The sequence below is a fragment of the Lipophrys pholis genome (genome assembly GCF_963383615.2).
Source record: "Lipophrys pholis genome assembly, chromosome: 13".
Taxonomy (NCBI): domain Eukaryota; kingdom Metazoa; phylum Chordata; class Actinopteri; order Blenniiformes; family Blenniidae; genus Lipophrys; species Lipophrys pholis.
This window is the reverse complement of record NC_137632.1, coordinates 26,667,110-26,687,270: the sequence shown is the minus strand read 5'-3', so window position 1 is coordinate 26,687,270 and position 20,161 is coordinate 26,667,110. Positions and strand designations below refer to the sequence as shown.

Genomic DNA, 20,161 nt, shown 5'->3' with positions numbered 1-20,161 from the left:
ACTAACTTTGCCTGAAGACGTTAAACTAGAAACGTGTTTTTCTTTTCTCCGTCTCGGTTTAAGCGCGTGAAAGGAAAGCTAGAAACCGCCATTTTGTTTTTATAGTCCAACAGCAGCCAATCAGCAGGCCGCTTGTTTTCTTCTGCCGGCACCGGACGTGAACGGATGTGTTCCACTGCCACCTGCTGGACAATAGACGAACTTCACTGTGTCGCGTTAAATTTACTTCCTCTTTGTTTAAATTCAGATGAAAAAAAAACCAAACAAAACGAACGAACAAAGAAGAAATCAAAATGATAATTGATTTCATATAATAGTATATATTATGAAGGGTGAATAATTTATAATATAGAAAATGGGAAACACATTGAAAGACACATTGAAAGTTACAAGAAAAGGCACCGATTCTGAGATCAAGTACAATGTGGGAGGAAGGCGTATTGTGTGACGTAGGAATGCAGTGTGTGTGTGTGTGTGTGTGTGTGTGTGTGTGTGTGTGTGTGTGTGTGTGTGTGTGTGAGGTAGTGCCGTGTGTGTGAGTTATTACTGTGTGTGTGAGGTACTGTAGTTTGTGTGCGATAGTGTACAGTGTGTGTCACCTAAGTACAATGGGAAAAATGTGGGTCCCTCAAGAAAAGTGTTGATAATCTAGACAAAAAGTGTGTTTCTGTTCAGATTCTAGCGCATGTTATGACTCCTCCCGTTCAGCAGGCGGCGCTGCCCCGCCAGAAATTTCACCGGAAGTTGTACTGGAAGTGAGGGTGAAAGTGAAAGCAGCTTATTTATTATGTCTGTGGAAATCTCAGTCACGGATTCTTTTAAAGGTGGGAATCTACTCTCATAAACAGCAATACGGCCAGAGACGTATTAGGTGACTACTTTTATTACCGCTTGTAAGCCGGAGAACTGCAGCTTCGGCTCCATCTGTAGCGTTTATGTTAGCTAATGCGGACGCGATGGTTGGTTGGTGTGTAATGTGACCTCCTGTTCAGGGACACGTTCTCTTTATTTACATACTAACTCTTACACATACCTCTAAATTAACTCGCAGCTCGCACAAAGAAACAGACACACTGAATAAATAGTTCCTCATTTATCTTCCAGGTATGGAGAAATGTGATGTGGAGAGAGGAGTCTGTCAAACAGAAGATATAGTTGAGTAATCTTCGACCTTAACCACCAATACTTATAAACAAAGAACCTTTAACAGTGATGACGTGGTTGAAATGAAGGTTTAAAGTAGTGTTGTGAGGCTGGTGCTGAAGGTTATTGAAGCTGGCCCGAGTCTTGCACGCTTATTTACACCATAGCAGTAAGATAGATTATTGATCATTGAGCTGTTTGATGCATTTGAAGGGAAAACTTCACTGTATTGTGAAATAAATCACATGATTTGCACTATACATGGGGAACTTATCTAGATTTCTAAAGCAAATTGCACATGGCCCCACTTAAACAATCTCCCGCCATCGGTGATACAAAGATAACTTAAAAATGTTTGGGTCTATAATAGTCTATATAGTCTGTTATATATTAAAAACATCTGCAATGGAAATTATAGAAGTATAATGATACAGATGATAAATGTGGAAGAGCGCCGGTGCAAAGTACCAGAGAATTTAAACAGGTGTTTAATAGTCACGGGGAAAAACAATGAAAACATATTTAATCAAAATATAAAATTTCGGCATTGTACACAGGGCAAAAGGAGATGTCTTTGGAGATGTAGGCACAGAAAGAAGATAACTGTCACTCATAAATAAGTAATGTTTTTCTCCTCCAGACAGCGGGGGTGCAGAACGGCTGGAAGTCGAGCAGCAGATCGAGCTTCACCTCTGAAGACTAGAGTCGCAGCAAGAGAAGAGGAATGGCAGGTTTCCTGGACAACTTCCACTGGCCAGAGTGTGAATGCATCGACTGGGGCGAGAGGAGGAATTCAGTGGCTTCCGTCGTGGCTGGTTGTCTGGTGAGTTGCGCCGCATCTCACGACCCGTGTCTCCAATTGCTCAGTGGGTCAAAGACACGATTTTCTAATAACGCGTGATATTTTTTAAAGGTGCATGGGATGATTGGAGATGAAGCTGTGATCCGCTGTTCGGACAGACAGGAGAGATTAGACATGCTGTGTGTGTTCAGGGAGGAGTCGTGCCTGATATTTTGATCTGCCCTTTATGTTTGATTCTGCCCCTGTGGCATGTTTTCAGTGTAATCACACCGTGCGGCTGTCGTGTCTCTGCAGTTCTTCACCGGTTGGTGGATCATGATCGACGCTGCAGTGACGTATCCGTCCCAGGAGCAGATGAACCACGCCTTCCACACATGCGGCGTCTTCTCCACTATAGCGTTCTTCATGTGAGTGCGGCGATCTGTCGGCGTCCGCAGGGAATCGGTTCACGTGGGGGAGAGGGGAAACCACCAGAGGACAAAGCTGCCAGCGTTTCCTCTCCTCTCCTCTCCTCTCACTGATTATTGTGTCTTTATCCGACATCAATTCAAACCTTCATTGTTTGTTTGAGACTAAATTTTATTCACGAGATTTGGAATGTTTTTTTAATTTGATTATAACTATTAACGACTTGGCAAACCATTCTTTTTCAATGGGGGACAAAAATTATATCAAATATCAGTAGTAATAATGCAATTATCTGCTTCATAAATTCCACATTGCCTGTTTTTGATCAAGCATCATGGAGGAGGAACTGTGATGGTTGAACACGACTTCCTCACCGTCACAATGGGATGAAGCACATCCACCTCAAGAACAATTTGAGAATCATAGGAGAAGATTTAATTAAAAGTATTATTGTATGTCTTTAATTCTAATCAATACAATCATTTGATATGGATATTTTCTGCCATGAAGTGGAAATGACATTAGAAGAATTTAGGATATTTTCAGTTGAAATGTGTGTTGGAAGGGAAACACTGAAATAATCCTGATGAGGTGTGATGTTCATTATTGAGTACTGATATGGTTGTTGGAGCAATACCCGGGGCTTCAGTGTGCTCTCACTCAGATTATCACTATGTTCTATCTGACAGGATTAATGCCGTTTCCAATGGCCAAGTGAGAGGAGACACGTACGGAGAGGGCTGCCTCGGCAGGACGGGTGTGTGTTCCTCCATTCTTCACGCAGATTACTAAAGACGTTTGATTGTGTCTCCTTATCCTAAAACTCTGGGTGTGATAATGATTACAAGAGATTTTTCTATAAACGCCGGCTTTAATCGAACCAGTGAGACTGGAACTGACCGGCCCGTGTCTGTGATTGCAGGAGCCCGTCTCTGGCTGTTCATTGGCTTCATGATGATGTTCGGTTCACTCATCGCCTCCATCTGGATCCTGTTCGGAGGATACGTGGCACCAAGTGGGTACTCGTTCATTCATTCGTTCGTTCATTCGTTCATTCGTTCATTCATTCATTGACGTTAGTCTGACTGGTAAATGACAAAGCAGAGCCTCTGTGCTCCAGAGGATCCTGTTGAATAGTGTATTTATACTCCTTGTTGTTCCTGTTAGGAAAAGAGGTTGGTCCCGGCCTGGCGGTCTTCTTTCAAAATGCTTTCATCTTTTTTAGGTGAGTAGAAAGTTTCCTTTTTCAATGTTTCCATTCTTTTTTTGGACTCGTCTTGAAATGTCACTTAAATGTGAATAACCGGCACAAGAAGCCGTGTGCTATTGTTCAGGGGAGGGATTGTCTTCCACAGGATGAATCATGTTGAGCGACCTCTGAGAAGACTGGCTGAAATATTGTCTTTCATCATGTAAATAAATTCTCTATATATATATATATATATATAACTGAATTATTTATCCACACAAAGGAGACAGACTTTACATTTATTCAAATTTCAAGACACCTTTCAGTGAACTTTTTCTCTGCTCAGGTCACATGTTTAGGGTTAGTAGTAGTTTCACAGTATATGAGGAAGAGTTGTGTACGTGTTGTCACATTACAAACACAAATGTACTTGTATTTTATGTGGATTTTGCGCGTTTGACTCTAAATTTAAAATAATATTTAGCAAAATTCACTTCCTAAAGGTTTTCCAACAGTAATAATCGTCTCCATACCTGGACTGACGCCCCAGAAGTGAAGACAGTCTGTCCTCTCTCTCCCTGGCTTGTTTCAGTGTTTAAAAAGTGTGTTGCTCCGACCAGCCAATCAGAAATCAAACCCTATATAGTGTCATCGGGGGTTTAGCCAATCACAATCAAGGTAGGCCCTCCCTTTGACTCCTCCTACAATTAGACAGCTCTGCTCCGGCACATGGCACCACGAGAGGAAGTACTTCCTCCTCTTCCCAAGATGGGCATGTGTGGGCGGAGCCAGTCCAGCTCACACAGACACAGCAGATTCTGAATGCAGCTCCTATGATCCAATATTCAAATGGAGGAAAATCAAGGAGAAGCTAGAAACTTAGAATACAAAGTTTCTGTACCGACCAGACCAGGAGGAGGAGGAGAACAGCTGGATGATATAAGTCCTTTAATGTACGTGATGTGACGTTTCCATGATGTGACGTTTATGGTGACGTTTTCCTCTCTTTCCCTCCGCAGCACTCTGATCTACAAGTTTGGCCGAACTGAAGATTTATGGGGTTAAATGGTCACACACACACACACACACACACACACACACACACACACACACACACACACACACGCACACACACGGTGTAGATATTACTGCTCGTTCTAAAGATGTTCTACTTGATGTAAAAACTTGTGCTCATTTGCTTTGTGTTCCTCTTTCTCCCGTCGTTTGTGCTCAAGCTGCTCCGGGGTCGTTTTAACTGAGGGAATATTTTTTATTTATACACGGTGTCGATTCATCAGGCGCAGCTGGTGAACTGTACTCTGCCTCCGCTGAAGTGACGAGTGTCCGGTGTGTTGAGACGCGTGTAGAATCCACTGCTGCAGACGCGTCTTCGACACGACGTTGATTTCTGAGGTTGTTGAGTGACACTGGATTATTCACAGTTTCCACAAATGTCATTTAAAGTATTATTGTAGCTCAGCTCAACTACCGCAGACCAACACCATGAAAAAAAAACCACTCTCAGTCCAAATAAAAGATTTCTTTAGTGAAGGCAGAGTTTCTACCGGGTACCTAATCATGTATTTATAGTTGCAGGTTGATGAGATGCTTGTTTCAGGATTACGTGTGTGTGTGTGTGACAAACAGTTTTTTCTTGTATTTGGACTTCAAAAGAAAGACATCAGGAGAAGTTGTGGATGTTTCCTCTAACTAATGCCAGTAAGAACAGAAGTAAGCCTTACAAGTTGTAAAGTTTTAAAATATTTTTCACTTTTTACCCCCAATTTGATCAAATCAATCTGTAACCCAAAGTTTTAATCTAAAGGAAGGTAAATCAGAAAATGTCTCTTTCCTAGTGTGTTTTTTTTTTTTTTTTTTTAATCTGGTTTTTAAATGTTTTTCCACCTGTCAAAGGCTTTCTGTGACTCATTTGTTCCATCGACTTCTTGACAAGCTCTTCTAAAGCCCACAATTAAAAAGAATTCAGATTGATTCTCCCCGCCTGGTTGTTTCTGTGCGTCGACACGCTTCACATCCCTCCTGTAAACGATGCAGCACTGAAACCAGCCGCTCGGGAATTAGTTACCATAAACAACCAAACCATGGAGACGTCACACTTCTTCCTAGATCCTCCCTCCTCTTCAGTGACGAAGAGTCAGAAATCCTACTGGCCTCTGCCAGATAGCGTCGGTTCAGCAGTTGATATTTACCGGAGAAAAATTCTGAAGAGACAAAATGATAAGGTACTCTGAGGTAGAATATTTGATAGAATAGAAATACTTTATTAATCTCAGATGGAAGTTATACACACACAAAAAAAAGCACAGAATAAATAGCAATTGAAGTAATTTGGTTAATGTAATCCTTTCTGTGCTTTTAAGTCACTGTTAAGCCTTGTGCATATTATCGGAAATGTGTGTTGGGTTTATTTAGTCTTTTCTCCGACGTCTCCTGATCCCGAACAGGATAAAGTGGACGGATGGATGGAAATGAAAAACAATCACAAATGTCACTTCTTTTTTCACATCCTGGTTATTTTTCCTTCTTCTGGTGGAAACATCTGCAGGCTGTTTGCTGCACAGGCAACAGTTTAAAATGTAGAAGGGTCCAGTTCATATATTGATGGTTTGGGTGATAACGTTTCCAGAAATGTGCTTCTTTTGACCCGAAACGATCCCGAATCTTAATAAAAAATAAACTGCAGGTGTGAATTTGAATGTTTTTCTTTGAGATAAAACTGAAATTGTTTGTATTTGTAATGAGGTTTGTCAGACTTTCAGGAAAAACACTAATGCAAACAACTGCAGAGGTCCGTTTAGAGAGAATCTGTAGCACCGACCCGTCACGACTTTAACATCACATGAAGAAACGTTCTCATTTTTTTTAACGGCGTCTTGAAAGGAACTAATTTGACAGCTTGAAATATCTCATTGCAACACTTAACTGAAAGAAGGGTACAAATAAAAAACTAAAAATTTAAGTTTTACACACCTTTGCAAGAGATGTGTTGTAGTTGATGTATATAAAAGTTTGAAGTTTTTCCTTTGCACTTATTTTGAGTGGACCAACCAGTGACTGCTTGTGTGGGTATTTTTTCAGAATAATCAGTAGTTGGCCAAAAGTTGGGCTGATTGACGCGGATGTTCACACTTATTTTTCAATAACAAAATGCGGGTAATACATGGGAGTTTTTCCAACGTCCTTGTGTTAACGTATCCACCAGAGGGCGCTCCAACTCCCTTCACTGCAGAGTGAAGGGTGAAAAACCGAGCGGTTTACCTCCGAGTGTTCACTAGTTTGTGAAATAAACTCAATAGTTTTCCCATGACGTCGTGTCGTTCACGCCTGACCTTCTAATTAACAAATAAACAGTTTGCAGGCTCCGCCTCCTCAACCAGGCTGGACTGCGTTCACCCCTCAGGCCTCATGTTTTTACAGAATTCACAGAAAAATTAATGAAAGGAAAAGAAATCAGCACACAGTCTAAAGATCTCTGGGGAAAAAAAAAAAAACCACGCCGTTTAACTTTTTATAATTCAACAAACAACTACAGCAGTGGTCTGCAGTTTACACACATACACACACAGTAGGTTGGTTACAGTAGATGAGTGTGTGTGTGTGTGTCCTCCTCTGCCAGCGGCTGCATATACTTTTTACATCTAACAGGAAATAAAAATCATCTTCATTCCACATTAATTTCCTTCCTCCCGTTTCACGTTTCAAAGCTGCAGTGAGTCCAGAAGCAGACGAAGCCGGGATCAGACCGCAGCGCTGTTGGCAGGGCCGTTTTCAGGATGTCACAGTGGCTGCAGTCTGAACCTGCTTCATGTTAGAATCAACACAAAGACGCTGAGCTGAAGCTGCAGGAGGAATTCTGGTGGCGATTATGGATCTACCCATGCAAGCAGGGTGGGGCCGAGGAGCGGGGAAGGGCGGGGCGGGGCCGCACTACATCTGCTGAGTGGAGTTTCCGTTCCAGGTGTTGTTATCGTCCTCGCTGTCCTCCTGAGTCCTGAGGCGGCAGATTTTACCGTCTTTCTTGAAGTCCTTGGGTCTGTTCTCCAAACTGTGCTTGGTGAGGGATTCTCTGAGGGCACAGACAAAAAGATCATGGATCATCAGGAACTTCAAATATCAAGCATCTGTGGGAAAATAACATGAGTGACATGAAGGAATGGACCTGGCTCTGAAAGGGTTAAATGAGTGAATGGTACTTTACGGTTTTTCTTATTTTGGGGGGAAACGGTAAGTTAGAGTGACGCCTGAGGGCGAAGGGTTTGTTCATCGTGAACATGGTGACTCCAGGTTCTATGCAGGTTTCCTCACCTCTTTGCATTGCTGGGGCCTGCGTTAGTGTGAGAGGTGGGCTGCTGGGGGGCGGGGCCTCTGGCTGCCGGCGGCCTGGGAGTGGGCGGAGCTGCAAACAGGACGGAGCTGAGGAATCTCCACACGGCCAGCAGAGGGTAGAGGATGGTGCCCAGGACCGCCCAGATCCCCCCGCCGCCGGACTGGACCACCGAGTTGGCGGGTCGGCTGGACTGCTGCAATAGGGAGAAAAACACAGCGGAAACTTTTAGAGAGAGACGGGGGGGGGGGCTGTATTTGATCAGCTTCAGAGGACATGAAGACGATGAAGGAGGTGAAGATGGCGGTACTCACAGGCAGCAGTACGATGGAGGCGCTGGGGACCAGCTCCAGCTCCAGCAGGGTCTTGTCCAGGTCTTCACTGGTGAACTCCCGCCGGGGGAACATGGTCGCCAGGGAGAATTTCCCGTAGCGGTTGCCCACCTCCTGACAGGTCCAGGAACAAACCGTCACTGACATGTTCACACTTGTTGATTTCAAATGAGAACCAATGTGAAGGTAGCTTACTGTCCAACAGTATTTCAAAAATGATCTTTACTATAGCTCGACTCATCATGGCTGGGATTTTTCTGCTTCTGATTTCTACTGAGTTAAAACTGCTGTTTTTAGAGTCTCCTGGAGTCATGTCTTCATGTAACGCCTCACCTGAGCGGCGAACTGCTGAGCCTCCTGCAGTCTGCTCTGTGAGGGGAACTGATTGGTGAAGGACGAGCCGTCCGGCAGGCGGAACTGGATCCTGGCCACGGTGCTGATCAGCCAGAGAAACACACAGGACAGTTAGGCTGTTAGCGCCGGCTGTTAGCGGTTATGAGGAGCCATAGACTCACCTCCTCTCTCGGACCGTGGCCTCCTTCCGGGCCTCCTGCTCCGCCTGGCGGGCCTGCAGCAGCGCCTGCTTCGCAGCCTTCTCCTCCTCCTGGTTTTTGGAGTATCGAGCGGCTCTGTCGGCTCGGTCCTGCGGACAGAATGCAGACATGGGGCACGACCATAAGACAAGTGTGAGGAACGTTGTGGGACTCGGTTGGGAGGTGGTTACCATGGCGATCTGCTGTTTGACCCGCTCTCTGGCTGCCTTCTCCTCGGCCTTCTCTCGGTTCCTCTCCTCCATGAGGCGCTTGGTCTTATCCTCTTCCTGCTTCTTCTTGAAGTCCTGCATGTCCCTCCCTACCTTCCTCCGATCCATCTCCTTTTTGATCTCATGCTAAATCACAAACACACGCTGCAGTGAGTCCATGTTTATCCAGTTTTATCCTGTTCCCGTTTACACGACAACTTGGCCGTAAAAAAACAACAACAAACAAAAAAAAAAAAAACAGCGTTACGTTTGTTCTGCAGTAGCGGACAACAATGTAGTTAGTAAGCCGGGCCACGAGAGGGCGCTGTTTGTTTTTGTAATAACATCACACAGACGTGTGCAGAGAATAATACACTATAAACATGATCAAAATGGAGAGAACCCGACATTCGTATGGACTGATAACGAATTGGATGCCATCAGGGGAGAGTCTCAACTATTAAACTACGGTCCGCGGGTCAAACCACTATGGGTTCTCCATGTAACAGTAACAGCGTTCTAGCAGTCTCTGCAGGAGGGAATCGTAACCGTGAAAGAATCATTCCACCGTGGGAGCCGGTATAAATACATCACAGATACAGTGGATCCACACACCGGTGCTGTGTGAAGGGACCCCCTAAAAGTCAAGAAACTTTTGCGGATACACTCTTATTCGTTGTCGTGTAAACGAGGCCCAAGTGTCTGAGATCCACAGCCGGTCGTACATCTGTGTGGTCGCTCACCTCTTCCTCTCCTTTCTTGCGTTGTTCTCGCCTCTCTTCCAGTCTCTTCGTCAATCTGACAGCAGAACAATAGAAAGCAGAGTCACACTCGCTTATCACAGAGTTCCATGTGGAACAGCAGAGGCGGCATTTTTCCTCCATTTCTCACGAGAATCAAACAAATAATTGGAGGATAAAACTTTGACGTCATTAAAACACAATGAGCAGCTGAAGCACCAAGACAAGTCGGTTCTGAAAGACGGAAACTGAGCCAGAGCTTCTTCAAACACCTCAAAGTTCTGAGCAGGAAGCAGCAAGTGAGCAGGAATCAAGTAGGAAGCCAGAGTGTACTCGTACCTCTCCACTTTAGCATCCAGGTTCTCGTCACAGCTCTGAAGTGAAGACGAGTCCTCCTCTGCAGGAGAACCGGAGGAACAGCTCGGACTCAAGGAATTGGAAAGAGATGCTGTGAAGAACAGAGAGACAGAGAATCAAACACCGAGTGGACCGGCCTGTGTCCGTGTGTCTGGGAGATCCAGGTGTGCTCCAACCTTTGGATGTTTGTGGAGCTGCTGAGGCTGAAGCCGACTCTGAGGCAGAGCTGACAGGTGGACTGCTCTCCACAGGTGGACTGCTCTCCACAGGTACCTGGCTCCCACTGCTCAACTCCTGATGGTGCATCTGTGGTCAGATTGAAAGTTCAGATGGTTCAGATGTTAGAAGAACCTCACGCACATAAAGCCTCTTCATCTGGACGGGCCCCTCATGTTGCATCTATAGTTGTTCTCATTGATCAAGGTAGAAGACCTCTCATCAGGACCGGGTAGTGCGTTTTAGAAGATGTTCATGCTGATCTCTAGATGAGGCTGCCTGCTCTACCTGCATGAAGGAGCTCAGGTGTTCAGATCTGATAGTGTGAGCTGGGATCAGGTCCGTGGTGTTGGAGAAGACCTGACAGGAACGTGTGTGTACCTGGTTGACTCTGTGGATTCTCTTGGTCAGTTCCTCAGCCGAGACACTTCCGGCGATGACCTCCAGGGGAATCCCGTTGTCTCCGATGAAGAAACTGGACGGTATGCACACCACTGGATCTGAGAGGGAACGCGTCAAGGAGCAAACTGCACGGAGTGCGACCAGTGCACGTTACCACGTCCACTGCACGGGAGAATGTTTTGTGTCATTCATGAGATAAAATCCTAAAGAACAAAACTCTAGTCCCGCTGGAGTTTTATCTGCGATTACTGAAATTTCCAGACTATTGAGCACACCTGAAAATAAGCCGCACCCACTAAAAAAAAACAAAAAAAAACAACCTTGTGCATATAGGCTGCACTTGACTATAAGCTGCAGGTGTCCATGTTGTAACGCGGCAAGAATTTTACTGTGAGATTCGGCATATTTTCATCAATTGCTGCAAATCTGTCTTTCAGAGCACTCACATAGGAGGGCCTACTGCAGAAAAGTCAGAGCGAGTGACGGAGAGTGTAAGTGAATTACAGCAGAAATACACCCACACGGAGGATTTTTATCTCTGTAGATAAAAGTATTTCATTGGTTATTTGCTAAAGCGGCACATGATGGCTACAATAGTGAGACGAGGTCAGGACGACAGAAATATCACTTTTAGGGACATTTTAGGGCTGAAAAGAGTGCAGATACAGGCGGACGTAGAATCTGGCGGCATGAAGCTCGTTGAGCCGTAAAAAAAAAACAACCATAAATTAGCCGCGTCATTGTTTAAGCTGCAGGGTTCAAGGCGTGTGAAAAAAATTGCGGCTTATAGTCCCAAAATTATGGTGCAGTAAAGACACACGCTGACTTTGAACTGTTGCCATTCATCTGAGCTGGCTGTTAAAATGTTAAAATCGAAAAATCAAGAGGAGGAAATAGACCAGCAGATATTTACCAACACTGTGTCCACAGAGGTTGTTAAACTGCAACTATAACAGACACACAGACACACAGACACACACCTTCAAAAGGATACAGATCTGAGAGAACTGCACACATGTGTCACTGTGAAGGACAATAAGAGAACATTACATGATCAGTTCACAGTGTTTCAGAGTGTAGTAGCAGAGATCCTCACTGTGACGCAGGTTAAATCATTACAATAACACTCAAACCTCTCTGGTGCTCTGATATCCACCACACCTGAACACTATAACCTGAATAAATAAGACACACAGACTCTTGAAGACATTCCAACACAGCTTCCACTCCCCGCTCTTTCCTCTTGTATTGCTTTTCATTCCTTCGTCTTTGTTTACGAACAAACCAGAAACAGCCGTTCACACTGTGACCCGGAGTAAACCCTCTGCCGGGCTACTCCTCAGTCCCTGGCACCACGGCTCTAGTTGGAACACGTGTACCTCTTAGCATCCACTCTGATGGCCACGCAGCAGTTCTCAGCCGCCTCGGACACTTGGGCATCCTCCCAACTGGACATGAGCTGAGACGACTGCTCGTCTTCTCCTGAGGGGACGGAGACAGGGACACACTCACACACATATCTCACAAATTAAAATTCTGACCAAGAGAGCAGGTTGTGCTCTGGAAGCACAAAGACATCAAAATAATCCATGTAAGTGTCCGTTTTCAGCAGAAATCCCATCGATACGCATAAATCACTCTGGTGCCTTACTCTGAATGTTTAACCTGCTCCGGAGAAAAGTTGCATTCTGGATAAGAGGTCAAAGCTCCGCCTCCTGACCAATCTGATCTCTTGGAAAATGAACCATCCGTTCTTAGATGATCCTGATTGGTCAACCGTTTCAATTCAATCAAACTTTATTTTTATAGCACTAAAAACAACATAGTTTTAGAGCTGAGCAGAGAGGGGAATGTTTTTAGAGCAATCTTTTTGACATAATGGATTGAAGCCTTCAAGAGGTATTCTTAAATTGCTCCAGGTGTGTTTGGCTCCACGAGGTTAATAGTGACGGTCATGCCTGACAGAACTGCAGAAACATGAATTTATGGAGCGCATAACTACTCCTGCCGTCACGGTGAGAAAATAATATTCCAACACAAAACACACTCACGCGGAGGAAACTCAGCCTCAAAACCACTCGATGGAAAATATAAACTAAGGAGAGCAGTGAGAAAGTTCTGCCTGAAATGTTTCTGCTGTTATAAAGTAAAGCTAAGTGACCACAGTGCCGTGCATGTCCACACGGTGGCACAGTGGTTCGCGATCTTCCCTCACAGCGAGAACATCGTGGGTTCCAAATACAGGCCGAGGCCTTTTTGTGTGGAGTTCGCATGTTCTCCCTGTGTGTGAGTGGGTTTCCTCGGGGTACTCTGGTTCCTCCAAAAAACATGAACCGGGGGTCCCTGAGCAAGACCCTCGGGTCAACTCGGTCATAAAATTTCCCCAAGGGGATTAAAACGGTGTGATTTTTCTTCTTATATTGTCTTATGAATTAATATATAATCTCACAAAGTCAAGCAATAAGAAGTAGCGTATTTTCTGGTTTTGGCTGCGGCACCGGTGTCGCTTTAGGCCCGGTGGATGTGTTTTAATTCTTCATATTTCCAGAGAATAACTGCTCCTCTATAGTAAAGTAAGCTGCCGCTTCTCTCTGTGTGTGATTGGTCAGACGCTGCAAACCCGCTCCACGTCCCCTTTCATGTGGACCGGGTCCTGAAGGGAAAACTCTGGGTTAAATTACTGAGCCGTTAACATGATTCGTGTTAACGCTCATCAGGATCGTGCATATTCAGGTTAAGTTAACCTAGGTAACAGAGAGATATCCTGGGTATGTTTATCCAGACTCATTCTATTGTCCCCCAGGTGTTGTCATGTCTGTTCTCATGCGTTGTCATGGGTGTTGAGGTGTTCTCATGTGTTGTCATCTCAGAGATGTAACGCTCACTGATGTAACAGACATGGATTTGGACCGTGCAGCTGCCTTCAGTTAATCTGCTCGGGTCTGACATGAAGAGTCCAGAGCTCCTGGTTGTTTACACTGACATACAGTCTTACTGACGATCTATGTCGTCCCTTTACACGGTTTATTCCCCTCAGAATGTGTCTGACGTCTGATATTATTACTGACAGATGGCTGTGCTAACGTATAAGGCTAGCAGTTAGCCTGTTAGCTCCCCTTCACACGTTACGCTACCTGTAATGACCACGACGAAGACGGAGGTCCGCTGCTTGGCCAAGCTGATGGCGTCAGGGATGGAGCCCTCGAACCAGAGCATGTCTGCGGGGAGTTTTTCTGTCTCTGCCCGATGAGTGACGCTCAGGAGCAGCTAAGCTACACTCGTCAGCCCGGCGACTTCCGCTTCCGGCTGCACGTACAGCGTCAGTGCGCACCGAGCGCGTGCAGGTGCGTCGGCGGCCGTCAATGCGCACTTTCAATATGCATCTTTAATTAGCCATAATTTCGCAGTTTTTAATATTCGCACACATGGCTGCGGGCAACACTTTCTTTCTTTCTTTGAAAAAATAATGTTCAAATAAAATAATGTTTTACAGCACACATTTTAATATCATATGTCAGAAGTTGTGACATTCTAAAAAAAAAAAAGAAAAAAGCTCTGGAGCGTGTTATTGTTATACATCCAGACAGATGTCATTACTGCTGTTCTGATTTTTGAGGAAAAAATGATTAGCAAAGACACTTTTCTTTATTGATTATGGTGAACTGATGCTCCAAAGATTTTGTAGGAATCTGGAAATAAAACAAAGCTATCTTCATTTACAATTTCAGAGTAATCTAAATGATCTGAAATGTCTGAAAGAATTGACTCTTTTTACTAAATCGAGCTATAAAAATCGACTCAGTGAACCGAGCTGAAAGGACCGACTCTCCTCAGACTGCCCCATGATGACTGCGCTCTCTTTAACTTTCACTTTTAGTTTGCTGTCTGTTCAGTTCGCAGTAAAAAAACTTTTTCGTCTGCTTCCATCGAGCCGGTTTCAATCCTCACGCTGACTTCACACCAAACTGGTGAGAAACAACAGTGAAACTTTTGTTTGTAACTTTTTAACTAAGTTCTGTTTTGTTTGCCAGGTTATGGAGGATATGGAGATCGAGCAGCCTTCTGACCAGGCGAGGCTTTGTTGATCACACTGTTTCATCAGTTTCTATTTGAGGACTGATTTGTGTTCGGCTGTTGGTAAACATTGTCTCTGTTGTCAGGTGGGAGAACTCCGGGACACGGCCACTCAGCTCATAGACGCAAAGACAGAGCTGGAGGCCTGGAAGGTAGGAGTCTGTACACCTGGACACAGGTACAGGGTCTGTGTACAAGTACAGAGTCTGCCTATAGGTACAGGGCTTGTCTGTAGGTCCAGGGCCCATAGACTTCTATATGTCTATAATCATCAGTTTTGGACGAGCTTTAATAAAACATGTATAGACATAGTGAATATCAGCTGACATACTGATGTGACAGTCATGTTGATGGAGCATTTTAGCAGGTTTTCACCTGTTTTCATTTCCACAAGTGACGGTATTTCACTGCGTTTTGTATCAGAGTGGATGTAGAAAGAAGTAGAAGTAGACAGTACTTTATTATCACCATCCAGCCGTGACCTCCAGGTAACTCTCAGGTTCAAGTAGAGGGGCCCACGTCTGCCACGACTCGTTGTGTTTGTCCTTCAGAGTAAGGTGGAGAAAGCTGATGATGTGAAGGCCAGGCTCCTCCTGGAGAAACTGCAAGTGGACGAGGAGAAGAAGAAGATGCAGGAGGAGATGACGGCCTGTTTGACACAGCAGCAGCAACGTCAGAAGGATTTAAGTTGCGGCATGAATGAAATGAAGGTACGAGTACTGTCACCTCTGAACCCGCCGCAGGGCCTCTTCTCTAAGTGTTTGACCTCTGCTCCTCACAGGACGAAGTCCAGCTGCTGGACAAGCGCAGGCAGGCGCTGTTGGCTCGGCTGAAGAAGCTTCAGGACGAGCTGGAGGCCCGGAGAGTCCGGTCCAGCACACTGAAGCAGAAATTCAAGGTTGGCATGAAAAAAAAAACCCTGTGAGAACAGTTCAACAGCAACTTTTTTTTTTTTACTTTCATTTGGAGTAAACTGTTACTCCATTACTTTGGGATTGGAGCTGCTTGCTACGTATAAATAAATAATTTTGGTTATTTTGCGCCTCCCGAGGCTCTGTCCACTAAAAAGAAAAACCCCGGAGAAAGAGTATTTCTCCTGTAAAGTTTAATCTCAATATGAGCAGAATCAACTGAATTAAATCAACAGTTACACAAACAGAATTTACGGAGCTTTGCAATGAAATCATAATGGAAATAATGGAAATACAGCAAAAGATCATCTCTTAAAGTCTGATGAAACGATTCAGAAACTTGGAGTGACATGGATTAATCCTCCGTTTTGGACAAGCTTTAAAAAAAAATGTCTCTGGCAATAACCCCCCCCCCCGCGCAGATCTGCTCCCAGATCCCGGACACAGACGTGAACTTCGTGAAGCCGCACCGCGGCGAGGGGTCGGAGGTCAGCGATCAGGTCACGGCAGGAGTTTTCACCATCAGCCAGAAAGTGGCCATCCCTCTGAGGGGGGGGCAGGCGCTCATCACCTTCGAGGAGGAAAAAGGTGGGCTGCTCTCCAAACTGTCATCACACACACACACACACACACACACACACACACACACGATTCTCGACTGAGTTTGTGGATCATCTCCTGCTTCGTGGAGATGTGTGGCAAAGTTTTTATTTTGCAGCCGTAGTGTGAATCTCCACAGCCTCACCTCAGAACTGAATTGTAGCTTGTTCATGTTCACGCGGCTCTCAGTAAATATGTGCCTGTTGAACACTTTAACCCCGAAGTCTTGTTTTCTATCCTTCATGACCTTATAGTCAGGAAGAAAATACGACATTACATGACAGTTATACAAACATACCTCTGGAGAAATGGCATATATTTCTCTATTTCTTATGAAAACATGTATTCTCCTGCAATACATTGCGCTATTTCTAAAAATGTACATTTAATATCACTGAGGTGCACTTGCTAAGTGTGATGTTATAAGAAATACAATCTGTTCCGTTATTGAGTCTTCTCTTCAGGTTAGTCGTAAGTTTGGAAGAAAACATAAACTGATGCATCACATGGTCACATTAATCCTAAATGAACTGATTAATTGTAAAGGCTTTATGGTGCGAAGACGACATGTATTTTACAAGATGTATGAGGGTGAAATTGAAAGTGAGAATGAAGATTGTGTCACAGTTGGCCTGTGGGTCGTAGTTTGGAGACCTGATGCTGGCGAAGATGCTGACTTGTCCTATGAAAGCCTCAGATCATCTTCACCTGCTTCCCAGAGATCAGTCTCATGTGATCGCTGAGGCCACGGCCTCCAGTTCTGCTGTTCCTCCAGCAGAGGGAGCTCCTGCTCCTGCTTCTCCTCCTGCCTCTTCCTTCTCTTGCTGCTCCTCCTTGAGCGTCTTGCTCCTCCTCCTCCTGCCCCTCTTTGAATTTCTTCCACTGACTCCCCCTGCACCTGCTCCGCTTCCTCCTCCTTCTACTCCTCCTCATGCTTCTTCTTCCTCCTCCTTCTGCTCGTCCTTGAGCTTCTTGCTCCTCCTTGTGCTTCCTGCTCTGCTTCCTGCTCCTGCTCCTCCTCCTCCTCCTCCTCCTGCTCCTGCTCCAGTCATCTCTAACCCAGCCCCTCTGCTCCAGTGGCCTCTCAGGTGCTGAAGCTTGCCAAGTGCTCCATGACCTACGAGAACAGCACCCTGGAAGTGACGCCGGTCCGAATCACCATGGACCCTGTGGTCAAGTTCGAGGTGGGTTTCACTACTCCACCTCCTCCTCTAGATCAGACCATCCAGGCTCTTCAGTCAAATCAAACCTGAAGACCAGGGACATGTAGGTGAGGACGTAGGAAGAAGTTTGACCAGCTACTTCTGCGTGGCAGTGGATGGACGCTCCTGTCGTGGCAGCTGCCTCCTCTGGTGTGGAGATTTGAGTGGGACTAACAATGTAAAGCACCGTCAGCAATTCTATTGAAGTCGAAGTCCTTTTTCGCTGTAGGTGCACCTCGACGTGTCCAGGAAGGCACTGAAGGTCTCCAACGTGCCTCCGTCCATGGATGAGGAGAGAGTGAAGGACCGTCTGCAGATCAGCTTCTCCAAGCCCAGCCGGGGAGGAGCCGAGGTGGAGAGCGTGGAGTACGACAAGAACACCGGCACTGGACGCATCGTGTTCCTCCACCCGGGAGGTACGGCGCAGCTGCACACTCTCACACACGCTCGCTCGGCGGCCTGAGTGGTTTAAATCAGTGTGTGTGTGTGTGTGTGTGTGTGTGTGTGTGTGTGTGTGTGTGTGTGTGTGTGTGTGTGTGTAGTTACTGAGAGCCTGGTCCTGGGAGGGAAGTACCAGGTGGATTTGGATCCTGAAGTCAGCGTGCAGGTCGGACCCGAGTTCAGCTACAAGCTGCGCAGATTTCAGGTACTAAGATTTTCTGTAAGATCCCGGCCTGACAGCACGGCGTCGCACAAGAACATGAATGCTTCTTATACCAGTTCTACTTCTGAGCCAGCCGGTTTGGTGTCGTCCCTCTCGTTCCAGACCTTCTGTGGCTCGGCCAAGAGAACCGTCCTCCTGGATAACATCCAGGACGTGCCGGACATGGTGGACGAGGAGGACGTGCAGGACCACCTGGAGATCTACTTCCAGAAGCCCAGCAACAGAGGCGGCGAGATCGAGACCATCAAGTACATCTCCTGTGGGAAAGCTCTGCAGGCTTTCTTCTCCGAGGACTCCGGCCAGACCGGCGCCAGGCTTTAAAGTCTGACGCCGCTTCAGTTATTCACAGATTCTTGGTCTAAATTTGCCAAATTAACAACCAAAAGAAAAAAAGGATAATCTGCTGGTGAAACTGTAGGTGTGATTGTTTGACTGCCAGTGATGCTGTTTAACTCCGTTTAACTGCTCAAACAGGAAAGGAAAAACATCTTGTGATGTTTTTTCTCGCTTGTTTGTGTCCTAGAGACTCAACGTGTGGTAGATCAAAGTTCTTATTGAAAATCTGAACCACGTTTCTGCTGCTGTCGGTGGAACATGAAGTTTAATGCATTGTGAGTATCAGTAATAAACCACACGGTGATATGAAGAGTTTGATTCCAGATCAGCTCTGATGTGTGCTCCCCGACACCGTCGACACCGCGTAAACAGGGGCTCTATAATCAGGGGAATTTCAGAGGGTGTCTGTTTTCTTCATCACTGTATTATAGGCTTCAATAACAGAACCTGGATAAAGCAGTGGTGTGTTTCCCTTGCGTATATGAAAAGCATCAGTCTACATGAGATGTTAAAGGGGTTATATTCTACAGCTTTTCAACACTTTCACTTGGTCTCGTTGGTCCAAAAGCATTATATTCAAAGTTTATTGCCCCAAATCAAGCTTTTCTTTGATTTTGCTCCATTTGAATATTGGATCATAGGAGCTGCATTCAGAATCTGCTGTGTCTGTGTGAGCTGGACTGGCTTCGCCCACACATGCCCATCTTGGGAAGAGGAGGAAGTACGTCCTCTCGCGGTGCCATGTGCCAGAGCAGAGCTGCCTAATTGTGGGAGGAGTCAAAGGGAGGGCTTACCTTGACTGGGATTGGCTAAACCCCCGATGACACTATATAGGGTTTGATTTCTGATTGGCTGGTTGGAGCAACACACTTTTTGAAAAATTTAAACAAGCCAGGGAGAGAGAGGACAGACTTTTTTCACTTCTGAGGCGTCATTCCAGGTATGGGGACGATTAGTCCCGCTAGAGAACCTGTAGGAAGTGAATTTTACATAATATGACCGCTTTAAAAAATGTAACTTGAAGTTCAGAAAGCACAGAATGATCTCAATGTATTCATCTTCTTTTACTTCCTGGAATGTCTGTATGAGTTGGACCTCTAGTCATCATCTTTATTCCGTGTATCACCGACGTCACTGCATGTTGGAGTGGAGACGCGGTGCGGTGGACCGTCACTAGTCACTGCATGACTAAAACTCACTCTTATTGAGTCTTTACTCTCGTTTCTGCCTCAAACTGTGTAATTCTGTTTGTATTTCTGTTTCCACTCCAATGACCATCCTCTCACTCACACTGGCGCCCGTAACGCCGCCATCTTGGATCCCGCACCAGCCGGGTTTCAGTATCTTCAAAATATCTATCGTTGTGTGACCTGCAATTTTAACATGGAAAAAAGTCTGTTAATCTCCATCATTTCAAAAAAAATTCATCCATTACGAAATGTTTGTAGTCATCATTTGGTATCGCTCCACAAATTCTCATTCTTTGGAGGAAATATTGTCCTGATATTGATCAACTGTGATATTTGAAGACTTTCTAATCACAATCGGAGAGTAAACTGGTTTATACACTCACTGCAGTTCTATATAGTGTGAAAGATCAATAAAAACAGATTGTAAAGGCGAGTGAGAGGTCCGCTGATGAGCTGGGATTAAACATGTAAAATAAGTGCTCAGCCCACTCGTTTCACATCTGGCTTT

The 20,161-nt window shown here is 45.3% G+C and overlaps 3 protein-coding genes across 10 annotated transcripts; 2 read left to right on the top strand and 1 right to left on the bottom strand.

Moving 5' to 3' along the window:
• The first annotated feature begins 728 nt into the window (after nt 1–728).
• LOC308118461 (transmembrane protein 50B) lies at nt 729–6,244 on the top strand. Of its 7 annotated transcripts, XM_080477884.1 has the most exons (9): nt 747–871; nt 1,105–1,154; nt 1,784–1,966; nt 2,240–2,352; nt 3,043–3,110; nt 3,276–3,368; nt 3,521–3,578; nt 3,709–3,765; nt 4,562–5,527. In XM_080477884.1, the coding sequence occupies exons 3-9, from the start codon at nt 1,868–1,870 to the stop codon at nt 4,605–4,607; spliced, it is 534 nt and encodes a 177-aa protein (XP_080334010.1). In that variant the 5' UTR covers nt 747–871; nt 1,105–1,154; nt 1,784–1,867; the 3' UTR covers nt 4,608–5,527. The 7 variants fall into 7 exon arrangements, with proteins under 7 accessions (XP_080334011.1, XP_080334010.1, XP_080334014.1 ...); XM_080477888.1 differs by lacking the exon at nt 3,709–3,765 and having other exon boundaries at nt 747–824; nt 4,562–5,543; XM_080477887.1 differs by lacking the exon at nt 3,709–3,765 and having other exon boundaries at nt 4,562–5,543.
• On the bottom strand, nt 5,799–14,003 carry ubxn4 (UBX domain protein 4). Of its 2 annotated transcripts, none has more exons than XM_080477878.1 (13): nt 13,811–14,003; nt 12,056–12,158; nt 11,671–11,699; nt 10,656–10,774; nt 10,235–10,364; nt 10,041–10,149; nt 9,705–9,759; nt 8,944–9,108; nt 8,735–8,862; nt 8,553–8,655; nt 8,202–8,333; nt 7,869–8,083; nt 5,799–7,629 (listed from the first exon to the last, which is right to left on the bottom strand). In XM_080477878.1, the coding sequence occupies exons 1-13, from the start codon at nt 13,890–13,892 to the stop codon at nt 7,491–7,493; spliced, it is 1,509 nt and encodes a 502-aa protein (XP_080334004.1). In that variant the 5' UTR covers nt 13,893–14,003; the 3' UTR covers nt 5,799–7,490. The 2 variants fall into 2 exon arrangements, with proteins under 2 accessions (XP_080334004.1, XP_080334005.1); XM_080477879.1 differs by having other exon boundaries at nt 8,735–8,778; nt 8,969–9,108; nt 13,811–13,992.
• nmi (N-myc (and STAT) interactor) lies at nt 13,993–20,149 on the top strand. Its single transcript, XM_080477880.1, has 10 exons — nt 13,993–14,644; nt 14,708–14,746; nt 14,837–14,902; nt 15,302–15,460; nt 15,532–15,648; nt 16,084–16,249; nt 17,339–17,445; nt 17,693–17,879; nt 18,006–18,109; nt 18,230–20,149. Exons 2-10 carry the CDS (start codon nt 14,711–14,713, stop codon nt 18,446–18,448), a joined length of 1,161 nt encoding a protein of 386 aa, XP_080334006.1. The 5' UTR covers nt 13,993–14,644; nt 14,708–14,710; the 3' UTR covers nt 18,449–20,149.
• The last annotated feature ends 12 nt before the right edge of the window (nt 20,150–20,161 follow it).

Bases quoted from the DNA above. Each gene is read 5' to 3' on its own strand.
- LOC308118461 (XM_080477882.1), top strand. From the start codon at position 1,868: ATGGCAGGTTTCCTGGACAACTTCCACTGGCCAGAGTGTGAATGCATC. The intron at 1,967-2,239 runs GTGAGTTGCGCC...GTGTCTCTGCAG, and splicing joins CCGTCGTGGCTGGTTGTCTG to TTCTTCACCGGTTGGTGGAT. The intron at 3,579-3,708 runs GTGAGTAGAAAG...TGTCTTCCACAG, and splicing joins AATGCTTTCATCTTTTTTAG to GATGAATCATGTTGAGCGAC.
- ubxn4 (XM_080477878.1), bottom strand. From the start codon at position 13,892: ATGCTCTGGTTCGAGGGCTCCATCCCTGACGCCATCAGCTTGGCCAAG. The intron at 10,775-11,670 runs GTATCCTTTTGA...GTTCCCTCTCAG, and splicing joins TGTGCAGTTCTCTCAGATCT to ATCCAGTGGTGTGCATACCG. The intron at 8,084-8,201 runs GTGAGTACCGCC...TCCCTATTGCAG, and splicing joins CCTCCATCGTACTGCTGCCT to CAGTCCAGCCGACCCGCCAA.
- nmi (XM_080477880.1), top strand. From the start codon at position 14,711: ATGGAGGATATGGAGATCGAGCAGCCTTCTGACCAG. The intron at 17,446-17,692 runs GTGGGTTTCACT...TTTTCGCTGTAG, and splicing joins ACCCTGTGGTCAAGTTCGAG to GTGCACCTCGACGTGTCCAG. The intron at 17,880-18,005 runs GTACGGCGCAGC...GTGTGTGTGTAG, and splicing joins CGTGTTCCTCCACCCGGGAG to TTACTGAGAGCCTGGTCCTG.